Source organism: Lutjanus erythropterus, chromosome 1 (assembly GCF_056507025.1).
Source record: "Lutjanus erythropterus isolate fLutEry1 chromosome 1, fLutEry1.hap2, whole genome shotgun sequence".
Taxonomy (NCBI): Eukaryota; Metazoa; Chordata; class Actinopteri; order Lutjaniformes; family Lutjanidae; genus Lutjanus; species Lutjanus erythropterus.
The window spans coordinates 42,334,589-42,352,523 of record NC_139317.1 but is presented as its reverse complement, the minus strand read 5'-3'; the positions used below and the strand labels follow the sequence as shown (position 1 = coordinate 42,352,523).

Genomic DNA, 17,935 nt, shown 5'->3' with positions numbered 1-17,935 from the left:
CACGGCAGGCCTGCCAAAGCTTTGGTTTTCTTCACATACTGAAGCAGTGTGCAGGGGGCTTTAATAAAAGAGATATCTGTATCAGACTTTTCAATTAAAAAAAAAAGTTTAGGCCTACTTAGCATATTGTTTTAATAATTTTCAGTTTCTTAGGAAATGAGTGTTATTTTTATCAGCTTACATCAGTGTGAATAAACTCCTAAATACATGAGAAATCAATCCATAATGGTAACCTAACTAGCAAATGTTCTCAGACCTCTGCCAACGAGGGATTTCACTGAGGAGTCAGATGCACCGTTATTATGCAGTTGTAGTTACTGGTGGTAAAAACAACAGAATTCTGGGGGCAGCAAAAGAAACTATTGTTGTTTTACTAAAATCAGGCTATAATTGGCCTTTTTCCATTATGATGTAAACATCTGTGATCTGATTATATGCTGCACACAGCATGAGTCCGTGAACAGCGAAAGTGACAAGACTTTGTACCCCGAAGAACAAGAGGTTGAAGAAGGTGGAGGTATGCAGCCTGACGCCTGCAGGTCTTCATCTAACAGCTCACTGTAGCCGCTCTTTCTTGTTCTTTTACTTTATCAAACATATGCATACATTGTGCCATTAGGCATTTTTTGACAGCAGATCAATTTGAAATATTTGGGAATGATACTGGTAAAGTTAATCTTACTGACTTACACAATGTATTTCCTGTGACTAGTTCATTTTAAAAGTCTTTAATGCTTTTAATGTGACACAGCTATGGGAAATATTTGGTTTGCCTTAGCTGTTACTTAATACACCATTCTTCCCGTGAATTTCACCGTAGACTCCCAGGTTGTGATACTGCAGATATATAAATATTGTAATACTTTGTACAGTAGCCGTTCCCACAGACTGTCAGTTGATGACGGTCGGTTTAGAGGGTGGTGGTGTATTTCCTACCCTTTAAAAAAACAATATAAAACACGAATATATATTGTGAATATATATAAAACACGATATAACATAAACTGCAAATGTTAGCTAGTCAGGCTCTCTAGTAGGGGTGTAACAATACATCAATATGATATATCGAGTCAACAGTCAACGAAAGCCAAATGAAAATATCCACCTTTATTGTCATCTTTAAGATAGACCTTTATTTTGAAATTCCTATTGGTTTTCTGTGCTGATATAAATCAAACTGAATGTTTTAAATGAACATATATTGTGTCAGGTCCAAATCAAAATTATATCATAGCAGGCTTTGTGATACCAGGAAATACTGTTTTGTTGTCCAAAGGAAAAATGTAAGATCATATTGTGATAAAACTTGTAACTTACACCCCTGTCTAGCTTACTACATACAATATCAACCTAAAAGTATGTCTAAGGCCAAGAGGTATATTATCAACTAACTTTTTTCGCCAGGTTACAGGTTTTAAAAAAGTGCCATTCATGACTATCACCGTTCATGTAGTATTTCCTTATTGTGTGAAAGCTGGTCCTGGGTGCTGTTAGAGTTTAGTTAATGTTAGCAGCTCTGTCCTGCTCTTAAAGTTTACATCCCTCCAACCCCAGTCAGCACCACTTGAGAAAATGTCTGCCAAACACTTGCACTCTTGACCATTTCACAGGATTCTTGTTTTTAAACAAGTCAGCCTCTAACAATTTAAGAATTAGCTAGAGACAGCATTTTCAACCAACGAATGGAGCTAACATTAGCTTAATTAGGTAGCGAGCCACAGCTGATGAAGTCAGTTTTTCAGGCAGAGTTGAAAGCTTGCTTTTGTCTATGTTGCCTGTAATCAAAGACCCTTTGGTTAAAAAATATTGAGTGGTCAATTTGTCACTGTTATCACTGTCGACTGCATATGAAGTCAGTGGCAGTGTAAAATCACATAACCCAGCATTTCATGGACATTTTGATAATAGTTATTTTGTGAGACTATAGTTATTACATCATGATACCTCAAAATGGCCAATCTTGACAACATTTTTATACGTGAATCGAGACACCAGATGGCTGCCTCTATCCACTCTTACTTGGAAAAAGAATTTTTTTTCCCTTCTATTTCCCAACCAGACCAAACAAATTGCTGCACTTTCTCATGACGCACAGTCTGGTCTGAGGGAAATTAGTCTAATTATTTTGTTCCCATTATCATGTACAATTCCTAGTTGGAAACCAGCCTAATTTTCCACTAAGGCAAATAATTGAGCTGTAGACTAATCAGTTGAGGAACTGGCTGACCTCCCTTTCTGTCTCACTCTCAGTTCACTTTTTTCCTGTTACAGAAAAATGGCTCAATATGCAGGAAATACAGTAGTTTAAGTGTTAAGGTTAAGGGAGGGAGGATGGAGTGATGGCATAATGGAAGAAATGAGAGAACAAAAGATTGATGTGGAAAGGGAAAAAGTAAAGTAGGAAATTGGAACAAAAGGGATGGAAGGAGGCATGAATGGAAAAAAGATAAAAGGACAGAAGGGAAGGATGGAGGTGCTAAGATAGGTAAGATGAATCAGTGAGGAAGAAATAAGGACACGTTGACGGAGGAAAGAAAAGGGGAAAATCAAAAATGACAGTTTGAAAGAAAGATAAATTTGAGTGAATGAAGTGGAGTGAATTGTGTGTGGGTGGTGAATAATGTGTACTTTTGTTTATGGTTTTCATGGTGTTGCGTGGATCAAGAACACAGCCATGATCAGACTGACACATCCCAACCTGCAGCAGAAACTCAGCTCTCTGCTGCTAGTTTGGTGTCACACTTTATTTCAGTCAAACCAAATACATAATAATGATACTGAACCCAATGCCCATATTTGGAATTGGCCTAATGACATCACTGTGCTGATGACCTCACGTAACGTCACTACCAGTCTTCTTGCATGGAATGATAAAGCCTTTCTTAAAGGATTACTCTGGTTGTTTTTTTTGGTTTTGCCATCATCATCTGTAATTATACCATTGGATTCACTAAAGTAATTACTGAGATAAAGGAATGCAGTGAGTTTGCTGAAAAGAAGTCAGACAGGGCAAAAGTCTGATGATCAGCTTAAGCACTCTTAATCTGAAGAGAAAACCGCTGAATGCTAAAAAAAAAGTATAAAAGTTTAGCTACACGCTGGCTTTCTGAGTCAACTTTGACCCCATGTTCATGCTGTAGCTTTGGTCATTTTTAGGGATTATAACCCACATTCAGGTGTCCTTACTTTCAGTTTTACATGGTAAAATAATCTGTCATCTTGTGCACAACACGTTTGTCTGTGAGTGCTTATTCCTTTCTCTGTTGTTCCAGTGTTGCCATGTTCCCTAGTTTCAGCAGTTACTTTGGTGAATAGCACAATGCTGTCACAAGTGCTAAATGGTCCACTAAAGCCTTGTTTCCATTAGCTTATTTATATGCGCATTTTGAAGTATCACATTAGAAAAGGCTGATGCAAATGGTAACATTTGAAAAAACTTCCTCAATTTTGCAATGCACTTAATGGGAGAAAGAAACACTTTTTACAAATAAGTTCTGATGTTGCTCTTTTCACTCCGACAGTCTATTCATCTCTCCTATCACTCCACATAGATCTGATGTAACCTTCCTCTCATTGAGATATGCAACAAACAAAAGTGTCATATTTCCATCCAGTAGTCTGCATTATTCTTCACCATTTGAGGTTCGACTGGTGATCTATTAATCATTTTATTGTGCCCTCTTCTTCTGCAATGTTATACTGGTTGTCCAACTGGAGAGTTTGCGCCACTTAATACTTGCCTCAATGAACCAAGCATTCATTTGTATTTTCTTTTGCTGATTTACTCAAAATAAGGTTAAATTTTTTTGATACATTTGGATGGAAATCTGGCTTGTGTTCATCACCCAGTCACTAACTTAGGTCGGGTTCACACAAATGTCTAGTTCCTGAATTGAACCAATGCGAGGCTGATGCATTGTTTTGTCCACCTGGTCAAAGTTGTTTTCACAAAGGCAGAACTCCATCTGCATGGTAGTAAATGCGCTACTAGTTCACCAGTCACCCAAACAGGAAGAGAAAATATTTTTTAACCAGTGAAATGACACACAATTGTACACTTTTGTAAATTTTTGGAATTTTGTTCCCACCAGAAATTAATGGCTCTATGTTTGCTTAACAGCATGCAGACCAGAGAGGGGTTGTTTGGTCTGCACCAGAGTTTAAATCTGGTGTTCACACCAACCCAAATGAACTGCCCCAAGGGCGTAAACGCTGTAGGTTTCGGTCCGACCGAATTAAACTAGGCAGGTGTGAACCTGCGCTACTGCTGTGTTCCATTTGAACTGGGAAGTTCAGAGTTCCCAGCTGGAAATTTCAACTAGAAGGCACCCTGAGGTCAGCTATCTGACTCATAAAGTTGGAGGAACTTCACCAACCCTGACCTGAAAATCCAATATGGCTGCCCTGCACATTGGCACTAGTAAAATTGTTTATTGGCACTTGTGACTCATTAAATCAACTCACTCACACAAAATACTGTCTGTGGACATGTTGCTACACTGTCTGTATGCACAAAATACTGCGGGATGTGTTGTTATCAAGTTCAAAAGGGTTTTTTCCCAACCTGTTGAATTGGAATGCGGTCAGCTTGGGTGTGATGTCATTCCCAGCTCCAGGTAAATGAGACACATCATATTTCTGCTTACTACATCTAAAAAACAACAATGAGAGCAGCAAGAGTGGATCAAAACAATAAATCTGCTTGCCTTCATCATCGCAGCAAGCTGAAGGATGTTAAACACTCTGTAGAGCTGAGCGGAACTGCAGCATCAGGTGGTAATTCTGTCAGGGTTTCACTTGAACACCACACAGCGGGAGTCAGTGTTTGATTCATTGTTAATATACAGTAAGAATATTGTGTATACCAGCTTTAAAGCTTCTTCGGAAGAACTTCCTCATCCTAAGAGAATTTTCTGCAGGAAATTGTTTAGCAAAGCAAGTAGGCCACCCAGATCTTGACACATCTCAAGTTTCTCTAGAACTTTCACCCCAAAACAAACACCATACTTAGTCTTTTAAATTCAGCTAAGGAGGTGATGTTTTGAAGGTTTGCAAGGCTGAATGCACTGATGGGTCCAGACATTCATTGTGGCTTCAGCAATTAAGGACTTAAATTCAAGCAGAGAAGTCTATGATTTCAGTGGTTGACAGAAATTTCAAACACTGTTATTGTTCTTTAATGGCCCCAGACTCTGTGAATTAGCAAAGTGAGCTTTGAGAAACATTCATAAGCCTCCCTCCACGGTTATCACACAGCAGAGAATAATTGTTATCAGTTTGTGTCACTGTGGAGAAATGGTGGCATTTTCACAGTGTCTGTGCGTGTGTCCCTGTGTGTGTGTTCCTAGGGCTCTCAGATTTGATCCATGACAACTTGACAGAATCCAAGAGGACCATTAATCTGCTCCAGCGAATGAATATCTACCAAGAGGTCTTTCTCAGTGTGCTCTACAGATTGTTGCCCATACAGGTAACACATCATTCAGCTGTCAGCTATTTACAATAGGTGTCTAAAACACAAAATATTAGAGTAATGGCTGCCACTATCACAAAATGACTGACTGTCTCTTTGACTTTTCTTGTCATTTGGGCCCATGAAACAAAGCATTTTCTTTGTGTGAAAAATGCAGAAAGAATATCACACTCCAATGGTTTGATTTTGTTTTATTTTTGTCATTAGTATTAACTAAGTAGTCGTATTAGGAGGCTGTCAGGCATTTGAGGTGCTGTGGCATTTTACATTTTGGTCTTTTTAGCTGACATTGCTCGGGACACTTGCACTTGTCACAGTGGAGGAAAAGGTTTCTGTATTGGCATATCAATTAACTGAGGAACAGCTACTTAGCTTCCTCAGCCATCTCGCTGTGACAGGAATGCCAAGAAATGAAATATCAGAGCAAACTTTGAAAATGCCACAGTGTTCCTGAGTGCCCAAGTCAGTTGCTGTCACCATAGTTAACTGTCTGTGTGTACATTTACAGTGCCTAATGAGCTAATGTTTTATGTGTGTGTTTGTGTGTGTGTGTGTGTTTGTTTGGGCCAGTCGTATCTGGAGCCTGTTTACTTCTACATCTACACGGTGTTCTCGCTCCAAGCGGTGTATGTGATCGCTTTGTACCTCACAGCATGGCTCCTGTCTGGGTCCTGGCTGGCTGGTACGCTCACCGGGGTCTGGTACATCCTCAACAGGTGAGTAGTAAGTGTGTGTTCATGAGACAGTGAAATGGGGAGAGTGTTATGCCACTTTGAGACGTGCTTGACACTGTAAATGTTAAGGCAGATTTACAGGTCAGAGTAAGAGGAAGGTTTTTTTTTTCATTATTTTTGATGACATTTAGGTGAACGCTCATTTATGCTAGAACTCTACATGGTGGACACCGTGCCCTCTCAGTTTGGTCTTCTGCCCCTCAAAAAATTACACACCCTGCTCCCACAGTGGCCTTGATGCCTTGCCCACATTGTTCCAGCTGATTATGCTGCTTTCTCCTCTGTTTCTTTCCTATCAGTACGGTTTTTAGACAGCAGCATCTTTGCTGAGATTCTGATTGGGTAACATTACAATAATGAAAGTTAAATGCTGCGCACATAACCAGTGGTGGGTGACAGCAGAGAGAGCGTTCATGATGACAATGTGATATAAACTTCCTTTGCTCATTAAGCCTGATGTTTCTCTACAGTTCTGTGGTTTACACTAAGTTTGGGTGTTATCTGTTTCGTCATACCTTCCCAAAATTTCACCAGATTACACAGCATATGATGGTATTAATGTAAAATAAATAAATCAATCAACAAAAATGTGAAAACTGAAATGCTGATGGTAGAGTTGATTTTAGTATGTGTGTCTAATGTGTCTACTTAGAGAAGTCCTGATGGGTTTTAACACTTATGTCAGATATAATAATGAATAGATAGGAAATAATCATCTTTCTTTCATAGAGTCTTATTGAATGACTCGATTACACTTTGCTGTGGCGGATAGTAGCACATCAGTGGGCTGATCATGTGGAAAATAAACTGCTTTTGTAGTTGGAAGAGGTCATCTCATGATAGCTAGGCAGTAATAGATTACCTAGGAAACATACTGAGGAGAAATGACCAGCCAATTATTTCTTTTGTACCTGCAAAGCAAACAATTATTCTATTGGTTTCCTGGTTTAATAAATCTATAAAATTTTATATATATATATTTTTATCTTCCATCAATAATAAACTGTTGCAGCTTCTATAATATGTTTGAGATAACTTTTTTCAAAATGGCCATATTGAAAATCATATCTTTGGGATTTCTAAATGATACCTTGATACCACTCAAACCTAGTTTACTGTGCAGACTAGAGTTTCTATTAATGCTACATACACTCGCCTCCTCTTCAGTGTGCTGGTGGATGCACTGTCTCCATATGGAAGCCCATTACTGCCAGTGTTATAAATAGAGCCTATAAATCATTACAATGAGGAACTTTCTCAGAATAATGTGTTACTACCTCAAAATGATTATTCATGTCAAAGCAACAAGTTACTATCTCAAAATTATGAGAAACATTGTCATTATTATTCAGTGACTATTTTAAGATACTAACTTGTTATGTTTAGATTCTAACTCATTATACAGTACCAGTCACAAGTTTGGACACATCTTCTTAATCTGTATTTTTTCTTTATTTTTTATTCTTTTTCTATGCTGTAGATTAATACTAGAGAGATCAAAACTATGAAATATGGAATTATATGATTCTTTAAAGTAGCCTTCCTTTGCTTTAATGATAACTTTGCACACTGTTGGTATAATCTGAACCATTTCCTATAAAAAAAAAAAATGAAGAAAAATCTTTTTAGAATTACATCATTACCTACACTGACCTCTGAATGACTTCCAGCATCCCTCTGCTGAGCGCTAACAAATTAGGAAAAAACTGACTAAAAATAAAATGATCCATTACATTATTTCCGTGGGCATGAAAGGAAACAAGTGGTCAGAAGTATTTGAGCGTGGCTGCATAAACCATTACTGGCATCTCTCCACTTGTGTTTTTTGGGAGACAGGTCTCTTCTGTCATGAAGTATGTCCAAACAAAAAATTGGACTTGTCCACCACTAGAAGAGGCAGATAAAACCTATTTTTGATGAATAACTCAAATTAATGGTGACTTTGCCTCCTTTTGAGTCTTAAATCTCAGTGTCTCAATAAATGCCAGGTTTTATGTATAGCAAAAAAAAACAAACATGACAGAAGTAAAATATTCTTAGTGTTTGTTTTTTTTTAAGGCAAAATGAAATAATTTCTCAATGTTGTAATTATGTTATTTTATTTCTTGGGGGTCTTTATCTATTTTTTTATTTTATTTTATTGGCAAATCTTACTTAACTTATATAATGTGTCCAGATTTGTTTTGTGTGCGTTGATTTTCGCTAATATGTTGTCTTGTGGTACATTATTTGTTTATATATTGAAAAAGTTAAATAATAAATTAAAACATATATAACAATAACAGTAACAATAATAATAATAAAAAAGGTTTTATTCCAAAAATCCATTAGTCCTGTGTTTGAGCAACCTGCTTTCCCTAATTCCTCATAACAGCTCCTTTAGTTGCTAATAGCGTTTGATTCCAAGGACAGTTTCTTTTTAGACAAATTGCAGATAAAGTATTATGTGACTCATAGCCATCTCATCTCTGAATTCTATCACTAATCACTAAAATCTCTCTCTCTCTATCTTTTCCATTTCCTTTTTATATATTTAGTTGAGTGTTTTTGATTTGAGATCAACCCTAGATATTTTGTAGAAACATTTTCTTTCCTTGTCTGCTTTGACATGCTTTAGTTGAATTGTATTATTTACTCCCACAGAGAAATCTGTCTAGATTTCTTCCTGTCATAATCCCTTAGTCACATGGTTCTGTATAATTCACGTGTCCCCAAATCATATTTTTTGTCTCAGATCCTGGAAAAAAATTCCACGTCTTCTCTCCTCTCCAAGACATACCAATTCCTTTTTCTGTGAATCGTCTAAATCCTACACAAGGAAAATAAATCAGTTCAATGAGCCACTTCAGAAAAAACCCTCTTTGAATGAGCTGTACATATTGTGCGTTTGTCAAGGACTTTTTTTCTTTAATGTTTAAGTGGAAAAGAAAAGAAATGAGTCCAGCAGCAAGTCCCCTTAAACTTTCATTCATGCCAAGTGCTTACAGGGTAAAAATGCAGCAGAGTGCTTTATCTACAAAATCAGTATCATGTGAGCAGAATATAAATAATTCAGTGAGAGGCAAAACTTAACTGAGTGGTTTGGTCTCAAGTAGTTGAACCAGTTAAAAGACTCAGTTTCGTGGTAAATGATACAATCTTCAGTTAGCTGGAACACAGTTTTTCCTTATGAATCTAATCAATCCAATTGATGAATCCATGAAATGTCCTGTTAACATTTTTTAATTGTGCAGTCCACCACCAGCAAACAAAAAAACAAAAAAAGGGATGTGTCAGTTAGTCAAATTTCAAGGTTGATGGTGGCTTGAATGTATTTTCTTTTTCCACTATCCATTTTTTTGTGGTTGTACTGGGCATGCAGTGGTTAAGAAGACCTTTCTCTGTAGCGCGAGTTAGTGGTGTGTTTTTTTTTAAATGTGCTGAAAGTTGAAATGAGTTCAGAAACCCTGCTGGCTTTTTCTCCGCTGTCCTTTTGGATCAATGCAGGGGCAGGAGTTCTGTAGTGACCCCTGTAAACAGTGCAATGAAGGGTCACAGAGTGGACTTTTACAACTTCAGAAAACTTACACAACGAGCTGTCATGATCAAAAAGAAAACACTTTGAATGTTTCACTTGAAACTTGCTGGGATCATGTATATTACATTGTATGTTTGTTCAGGTAAATTGCAATATTTCTCTTTCTGGCTTACACAATAACAGTCAGTGAATCAGCTGTTCATACGTTTTCTGAAGTGATTCCTCTGCTGTTTTGCCTCATCAACACTCAAAGTGCAGTATGTTTCATATTTTTGTAGCTCTTAGTTGTGAGTTCAACATTTTGATATTATTTTTTTAAATTGATTTCCATCATCCAGTTATCTCTCACTCATTCTTGAGAATTGGGACACAATTGTATTTTGATTTTTACTCTTCGATTATTCTGGGAAAATATAATTTGAAAGATCAAACTCTTGGCTATTAAACCTTGCAATAGGCCAGCCTCTTAGAGATTAAATTTTTCATTGAATGTAGATGGAAAACTGTTGACGTCTGACATTGACAAAATGATTTTTCTTTTTTCATTTCACAGCATAATCATCGTGAATAGTCATTTTATTTTTTAAAGATGCAAACAGTTCTCTTAATGCTAAAAAATACACATTTTTGAACCATAATTCTTATTTAATTTTGATTTAGAAGGGCTACAGAGTTGACATGTTATAGTTGAGACACATGAATTCATTGAAAAATAGAAAGCTTACCAGTGCTTGAGAAGTTTTCCCACCGTTTTTAAACCAGGAAGTGATACGGGGGAGTTTAGGGTATAGTTAGCCTTTTTCATATAAAAATCTGATGGAAATCTGGGACACAACTTTGAAGGGCCAACGTTTTCATTGAAAATTTGATTTTAAAGCAAAGATGATCATAGCACATTTTTATACCAGTGTTATCAGCAGGTATAATGTTTTAGTTTTTGAAGGCTTTTAACAGATTTTTAAATTGTTTGAAGTTCTGAAGTGAAGTTGTGAACTTGTCTTGTCTTTAAAGAGGTTTTCATCCAAGAATTGGGGATTAGAGTGTTGGTATTAATCATTTTCTTTTTTTGAAGAAGAAGTAGAAGAAAAAGAATGGGTGATGAAGATAATCTCCCTCTGTCCCTCCTCTCAGGGTGGATACCACTCGTGTGGAGTTCACCATCTCCCTCAGAGAGAACTGGTCTTTGCCCTTCCTGGCGCTGCAGGTCACAGCCATCACCTGTTACCTCCGGCCTCAGCTCACCGCCTTACAGCAGGTACACACACACACACACACACACACACTGAATCAAAACTGTTGACAATCCTCACCACACAGATTGACTTTGACTTTTCAAACACAGCCCTCCTCCTCAACAACCAGCTATCTCTAAAAGAGCTTACAGCACAGAAGAAATGGGTATACGCTATTAATATCACTTCAGGTGTCTAACCCCAGTGTGTGTGTGTGTGTGTGTGTTTCCCTCCTCAGAAGGTGATGGTGTGGTTGATGTATGTGACGACATTCTGTTTCTGCCTGACGTGGCAGTTCAACCAGTTCATCCTACTGGTTCAGGCTCTCATCATATACACCCTCGACTGCGTTGACTTCTTAACAACTACACAGGTATGGCTGTAGGAAGGACCAAAGTTTGGAAGGGTCAGTCCATAAATATATTGTATGAACTGGATTACAGTCTCTAAAATGGAGGTGAATGAAAATTGCTCACACAGCACATAAGACAATTAAGTTTTCTAGCTTCTGGGTTTATTTCTGCATGTATGGGGCACATGTGGATTAGCATTTTTCCCACCATGGCCACCCTGTGCAGTCCCACTCGGTCCACAGCCTTCCCCCAGGCTTGAGATGTCCTCTCAACAGATTTATAGATGTGTCTTTAATACTGATGGTCATGGCTGAGTCACCCAATTCCAAAAAGAAGCAGCATTTCCTCATTTATATCTAGTGATAACTAGCCAGGCAGATAGTTTAGCTTTTATTTGCTCTTGTTCAGTAGGCAATTTGTTAGTGTTTAACAACCTTTTTTTATCCATGACTAGCAAACCAACTCACAGCTCTTTTATTTCTATGTAATTAAGAAGGACTGCAATTAATGATTATTTTAATTGTCAATTGATCTGTTGATTATTTTCTCAATTAATTGATTAGTAGTTTGGACTTAAAAACATCAGAAAATGGTTTCCCAAAACAGAAGATGATGTCCACAAATGTCTTGTTTTGTCCACAAGAAGGATTTTTTCTTAAAAAACAACAACAACAACCTCAAACTGATAAATCGATTATCAAAATTGTTGTTGAATAATTTAATAGTTGATTAACTTATTAATCGTTGCAGGTCTATAGTTATGAAAATATTTCAGACCCAAGATGATAGTGACAAACAAAAAGTCGCTATTACAGATCGCTGTGCTACGTCAGCACCACAGAGCGAGCTATGGACCATCACTACACAGCACAGTTAGACTGCTGATATTTCAGAGCCATGGTTGGAACCATAGCCTTAAACATGGTGCTGGGTATCAACATGTTTTAAACGAGACATATTATTTTCATTTATGGGTTCATATATTTATTTTAGGTTTTTAATATAGGGTTACAGGCTTTAAAGTTCACAAAAGACATTCTTTTTCTGACTCTGACCTTTTTTGCAGCTCTTGTATTCATCCTCTGTTTTAGCTCCTGCCCCCCTCCTGAAAAGCCCAGTCTGCTCTGATTGGTCAGCTCCCTGTTCAGGGGAGCAGGGCCTGCCCAATGTGATTCACTAAGTATTCAGTGGTCAGGACAGTCGGCTGTCTAGAGGTTGCGCTAAACCCTTTGTGACATCATAAGGAGAGGCAAATCTGACTGTTTTTTTGGAACACACACTTTCTGAAAAGAGAGAAGATGGCAGTTTCTCATATTTTGAGGTCTTAAGAGACACCAGAGACACATATTTTTTGTTGAAAATCCATTAAAAAAAAGTGCGTCTTGCATAATATGTGACCTTTAAGCCATCTGTTTCTTGACAACATTTCATATTTGTGAGCGCCCATCGTGCTGGTATGGTTTTATTCCACTTGAAAAGTTTAGTGCATCATTGCAACGTTGGCTAACGCGGATTTCCACCAGGAGTTACTTGTCAGCAATGGTATTTCAGCACCCGCTGAGTCATTGTCAACTCCCACACACTTAGTCTGTCTCACATTATACAAAGGAAGCTACCCTTCACTGTCTTTCTTTCACTGGTCCAGTTGTGGTTATAGCAAATGATGACAGATGGTCAAAACTCACAGCAACAAGTAGCTCTAGCCCTCAGCACTCAGTCATGACTTCTCACTTCTCACTTCAAAAAGAGTTTGTATTTTCCATCTGTGGCGAGTATTTATACACCATAAGCTGCTGTTCACTTACTGCTCTGCTGCAATGTGACATAAATGTAGATATAAAACAAGTAATGGCTTAATTTTGCCGACATTTAAAGGGCATGTACCACCTTTCAGAGCAACATTTGAGGGCTAAATGTAGTGAGTGGTCAACAGTGGTATATTTCACATGTTACCCAAATTCTTCCACTGCTCTGTGTGTGTGTTTCTCTAGGTGACCACTCTGTACCTTGTTCAAGTGAGCGGTCTGCTGAGTGTGTGGCTCCTCCAGTTCTGTAACTCCATGATACTGGGATCACTGGTCCTGAGCTTCATCGTAGCTGCACTGTTCATCAGGCATTGCCAGGTCAGTGTGTGTGTGTGCGCGTGTGTGTGAGATGGATAGAGAAAATAAAAGAGGGAGTTTTGGATCAGAAAAGGAAGGAATTTCGGAACACAGAGAATTAATCTTACACTGTTATTGTATAAATGTTCCTCAGAGAATGATCCAGACAGTTGTGTTCGCTTGTTTACAAAACACAGATGGAAGGTTAACCTTGACAATTGAAGAGGCCTGTGGTGCAGTCAGTTTTTGGAGAAGATAATTCTAATTTGTATGCTGGAGACACATTTTCCTGTCAGGTCTAAATGTAATTTAGTTAAATCAGATCTTATCACAGTAACAATTACGGAAACATTTAATGTGACAGGATGAAAGTGGACTGGAGAGAAAGATGGAGGAAGGTTGAGAGTCAGAAACTGTAGATATTTCTGGCTTTAAATTATTTGTGTGTAGTAACTACATGCCATAATTACAAAATATTTCATTTGAAATACTCAAATATGTTGTAGAGGTGTGGACTGGTAATAAACCTGTAATACTGAAATGACTGGGACTACAGTCAGAATCAGAATAATGAATCTGAAGACTTTATGCTCGACTTGCAACTTGACACCAGCAACTCGTGACCTGACTTGGCCTTTTTGAACTTTGAATGACTTGATATCCTTTGAAGCCCAGACATTAAAGTTGATGTTAGAAACAGAGTGCAGCACATGTACTTTTATTTTTCCTGACAATATATTGAACAGTTTAGTTATGCAGACCAGCACATTATCACATTAGGGGGGAAAACTTCAAACTTTTATTTTTCGCTGGTTTAAATGAAAAACATCTAATCATATCTGCTGTTGTCAATTAATGTTAATGGCTGCTGTCTGTTCAATGGTCAAGTTGGTGTCTGTACTCACTAAAAGCTTCATCACTCTGCAAAATTACAAAAACAGTTGGAAATCTTCTCTAGTTGAGAGATCTGGCTGCTTAACATCCGTTTCAGTTGTTGGAAATTGTGAGAATTTGTTGGATAAACGTAATAATCTGGAGCATAACATTAGACGAAGAAAAGAACAAAAAGTATGGACCTAAATTAAACAAGTTTTACTGCTTTTATTAACTTGTGTTACAGATGTTAAAAGCTGAAGACAATTTGCCTCATGCATGAATGTTTCTTACTTTTCTCTTGTATTTGCTCTTAAACAAAGCAGTAGGAGGAAAATATAAAAATCCCAAGTAGGATTTATGACACATGGGCTGATAGCTAAATTTTTTCCTACCCACCTGAGTGTATTGATGTTCACGTTTGATCTGAAATGAGATGCGTGTGCCAGGAAGACAATTAGCATCTCGAAACATCCCAATAAAACCATATAAGGGCAGCGGAGTTATGTGCTGTGTGCAAACCACAAAGTATCAAAGCCAATGAGATTTGACAGGTGACATTAAATTAAGAAAAAAAAGAAGACAAGAATTGAAAGGATGAAAAGTGGAAAGGAAAAGACACTGAAGGACAGCGAAAAGAAAAATCAACCTTTTTAACAGACATGGAGGAGTGGATTAGAGCAACATTGGAGTGATTTTGAGAGGTTTCTCTGGTGGACATGCAGCAGGTGCCCCGCACAGTCTCTTGCTGGTGGGGGACAATGCTCAGGATTCTGTGCATCACATATTATTTTGACATTTATTTGTGGATTTTTACCTTTTTAAAGAAGGACAAAAGATATGGAGATGTTGCCTTGATGTGCTCACAAGGACAGTGGATTAATCTGGTCTGCTGATCAGTTGTTTGTAAACTGAATTTGTCTTGGGGAGCGCATGGCGCATCTGTGTTGTCTACAGCTCTTTGTGTGCACAACCGGCCAGTAAAGCGATAGCGGTGAGTTAGCGCAGATGAGGTGGATCAGAACGTTTTGTCTCTGATCTAAGTTGAGGCTCCAGAACGACATACAGGTTTTGAAGAATCTGTCTCGACAACAAAATCATCTTGAGTTGTAAAATTAATAAATGAATAAATAGTTATTCTTTGTTTTCATTAAGCAAATTACTTTAATTTAATCATTATTAAAATTTTACAGCTCAAAACAGGAGGTGACTTTTGTGTTTACTGGTTAACAAGTCTTTAGCAGCACCTATGAATTTTTTTCTTACCTAAAAATAAAAGGGAAATGTGAAAGTTAGACAATTAAAAATCAAATCTGTTCTTAGGAAAGATTCACAATAGTCCCAGTCATTCAATAATTTAGTTATAACTTAGTTTATTACTTTGTTTAACAGGGACAGTACATATTAATACATTTTTAAACAATGGATTCTGTTTGATAAAACTGTATCAAACCCCAACCCAAGTCACCGGAGTAACATACCAGTGTACCTGCTCATTTTGCTTTAAATCTGATTTGATCTGATTTTTTGAAAGTGTACATTTCGTTTGTAAAGAACACACTTGTTTAGGACAAGGACTTGAAACACAGAGATTTGGGGTTGGACTTGAGACTCCTTGGTCTGGACTTGGAGTTTGAACCTCATAACTGAGACTTGAGATGTAGGGCAAAACAATCATTGTATCCCACCTCTGGGTTAAGATATTCAAAGTATCTTACTTAGTAAAATTAGTAGTACAATTAGTAAAATGTGTATTTAATCATGTAAAAACTGTTATCAGTCATGGCAGACAGTGTTGGGGTTTGGATGAATAGAGAGATGTGTGTGCAAGAGAAGCTGTATGTGTCTTCTGTCATCAGATTTCTAAATGCAAATGTACATTGGGTATATAACAGATGCATTGACTAATCTCTTGCTGCTGTCTGCTCATGCAGTCTGGTTTGAAGACAGGAAGCCTGCTGGTTCGTCTGGGCAAACTGCTGCTCCACAGCGCCATGGTTCTGCTCCTCACCTTCACCATCAACTACCTGGCCAAGGTGCCCCTACTCGTCTCCCCGTGCCCCAACCCACCATTCCTTTTTTCTGTCTCATCCCTGTTTATTTCCTCTCAACCTCTTTTCCTTCTTGCCTTTCTCATGTCCCCTTGAGTGTTTGCCTTTCACTCTCTCTCATCTCCAGACCCCTTTTCTCTCCATATCCCCTCTCTTGTCTGCTCTGCTCTTTTGTTCTCTCATTCTGTTCTCTGTACCTCTCATCTGTCTCATCTCCCTCGTCCTCGTATTCCCCCTGTTTCACCACATCCCTCTCCTCCTCTCCTCTCCCTCCCCCTTATGTATCTAAATCTCATAGGTACAATGTGAGGTCACCATATGAAACCATTCGTATTTATACTTCTCAGTGTCTGATCTATAGCCTTGACAAGATGACCTTATGTCTGTGTGTGTGTGTGTGTGTGTGTGTGTGTGTGTGTTTACAGAAAGCGCTTCAGCTCAGATCAGACGAGCACATCTTTAAATTCATCAAGGCAAAGTTTGCCTTGGGGCCAACAAGGTATGAACACACACACACACCTGTAGATACATATATAGAAAGATTCACCTTTTTTTTCCAAACACAGTCACCCAGCGCTCTTATAAAAGCCAGATTTCGACACAGTGGCTCGCTCACACAGCAGTGCATCCACAGAGTCTGCACAGTCTGCATCCATACTCACCTCTTGAGTTGATCCAGCGTGACTGTATTATTCACTAAGCACCAGTATTGTAGCACCTGGAGCGTTAGTGTGTGTGAATAATAGATGGCGGGGCAACACCAGCAGGCCTCCCATCGATCAGATACTTTGTGTGTGTTGAGCGGCTCAGCCACTGGATAGCTGCTCCGGGGTGGCAGATAACACAGCTCACAACCCAACGCCACACAACTGCTCCTTCAATTATTCAGGAGGCTGTGGAAAATGCAACACTTACTCCACTCTGTGCTCTATCTCTGCCTCTGCCTCCGTTCCCGCTTCTCTCACTCACTCAGATTTACTTCTTCTCTCCAACTCTTTCTTTTTTTTCTATCTCTTGAGTTTAGTTCTGTGTTTTGTGATATCTCAATTCTCAGTTCAATTACTTATCAGCGCGGCTGTTTATCACAGGCGGTAATGCCCAATGTAATGCACAAAATGTACGCTCTGAAGACAAACACAAGTTTATGCTGTACATTCATGCCATACTGAGATAAAAAATTCAGTTTATTTTAAAAAACATTGTTTATACAATAGTACACGTCTGTTTTCCTGTGAAACTGACATGCAGACATGGAGATACCTTGTTTTGTTTAGTTTTTGTTCTTTTTGATAGAAATATGTAAGTAATAACATTTCATAACTCAATCTTCAGTCTATGAAGGATTTTTATTACAATTTACTGCTTGTTTGTAGAAGTTAGAAGTAGATCTACAATGACTTATGGATTATTAAATGAATCGCCAACTCTTTTCATAATCTATCACTCGGTTTGAGTACATAAAAAAAAGTAAAAATTAAAAACTTCCAAGCCAGCTTAAAAATGGTGCTAGAGCAACAACTTCTCAGGCCAAACATATAGTTACATAGACCGGCATTACCAAATGAACTGGCAAATGTGAATTAGTCTGGAACTTCTCAGT

General features: G+C 38.1%; 1 protein-coding gene across 1 annotated transcript in view; it reads left to right on the top strand.

The window, feature by feature from the left end:
• dpy19l3 (dpy-19 like C-mannosyltransferase 3) overlaps positions 1 to 17,935 on the top strand; it is a 95,625-nt gene that overhangs the window by 18,883 nt on the left and 58,807 nt on the right. The window contains exons 6-12 of the mRNA XM_084725197.1: positions 5,349 to 5,470; positions 6,044 to 6,189; positions 10,856 to 10,979; positions 11,195 to 11,329; positions 13,301 to 13,432; positions 16,219 to 16,320; positions 16,761 to 16,834. Coding sequence (XP_084581323.1) covers positions 5,349 to 5,470; positions 6,044 to 6,189; positions 10,856 to 10,979; positions 11,195 to 11,329; positions 13,301 to 13,432; positions 16,219 to 16,320; positions 16,761 to 16,834 — 835 coding nt within the window. The remainder of the gene's footprint in view (positions 1 to 5,348; positions 5,471 to 6,043; positions 6,190 to 10,855; positions 10,980 to 11,194; positions 11,330 to 13,300; positions 13,433 to 16,218; positions 16,321 to 16,760; positions 16,835 to 17,935) is intronic.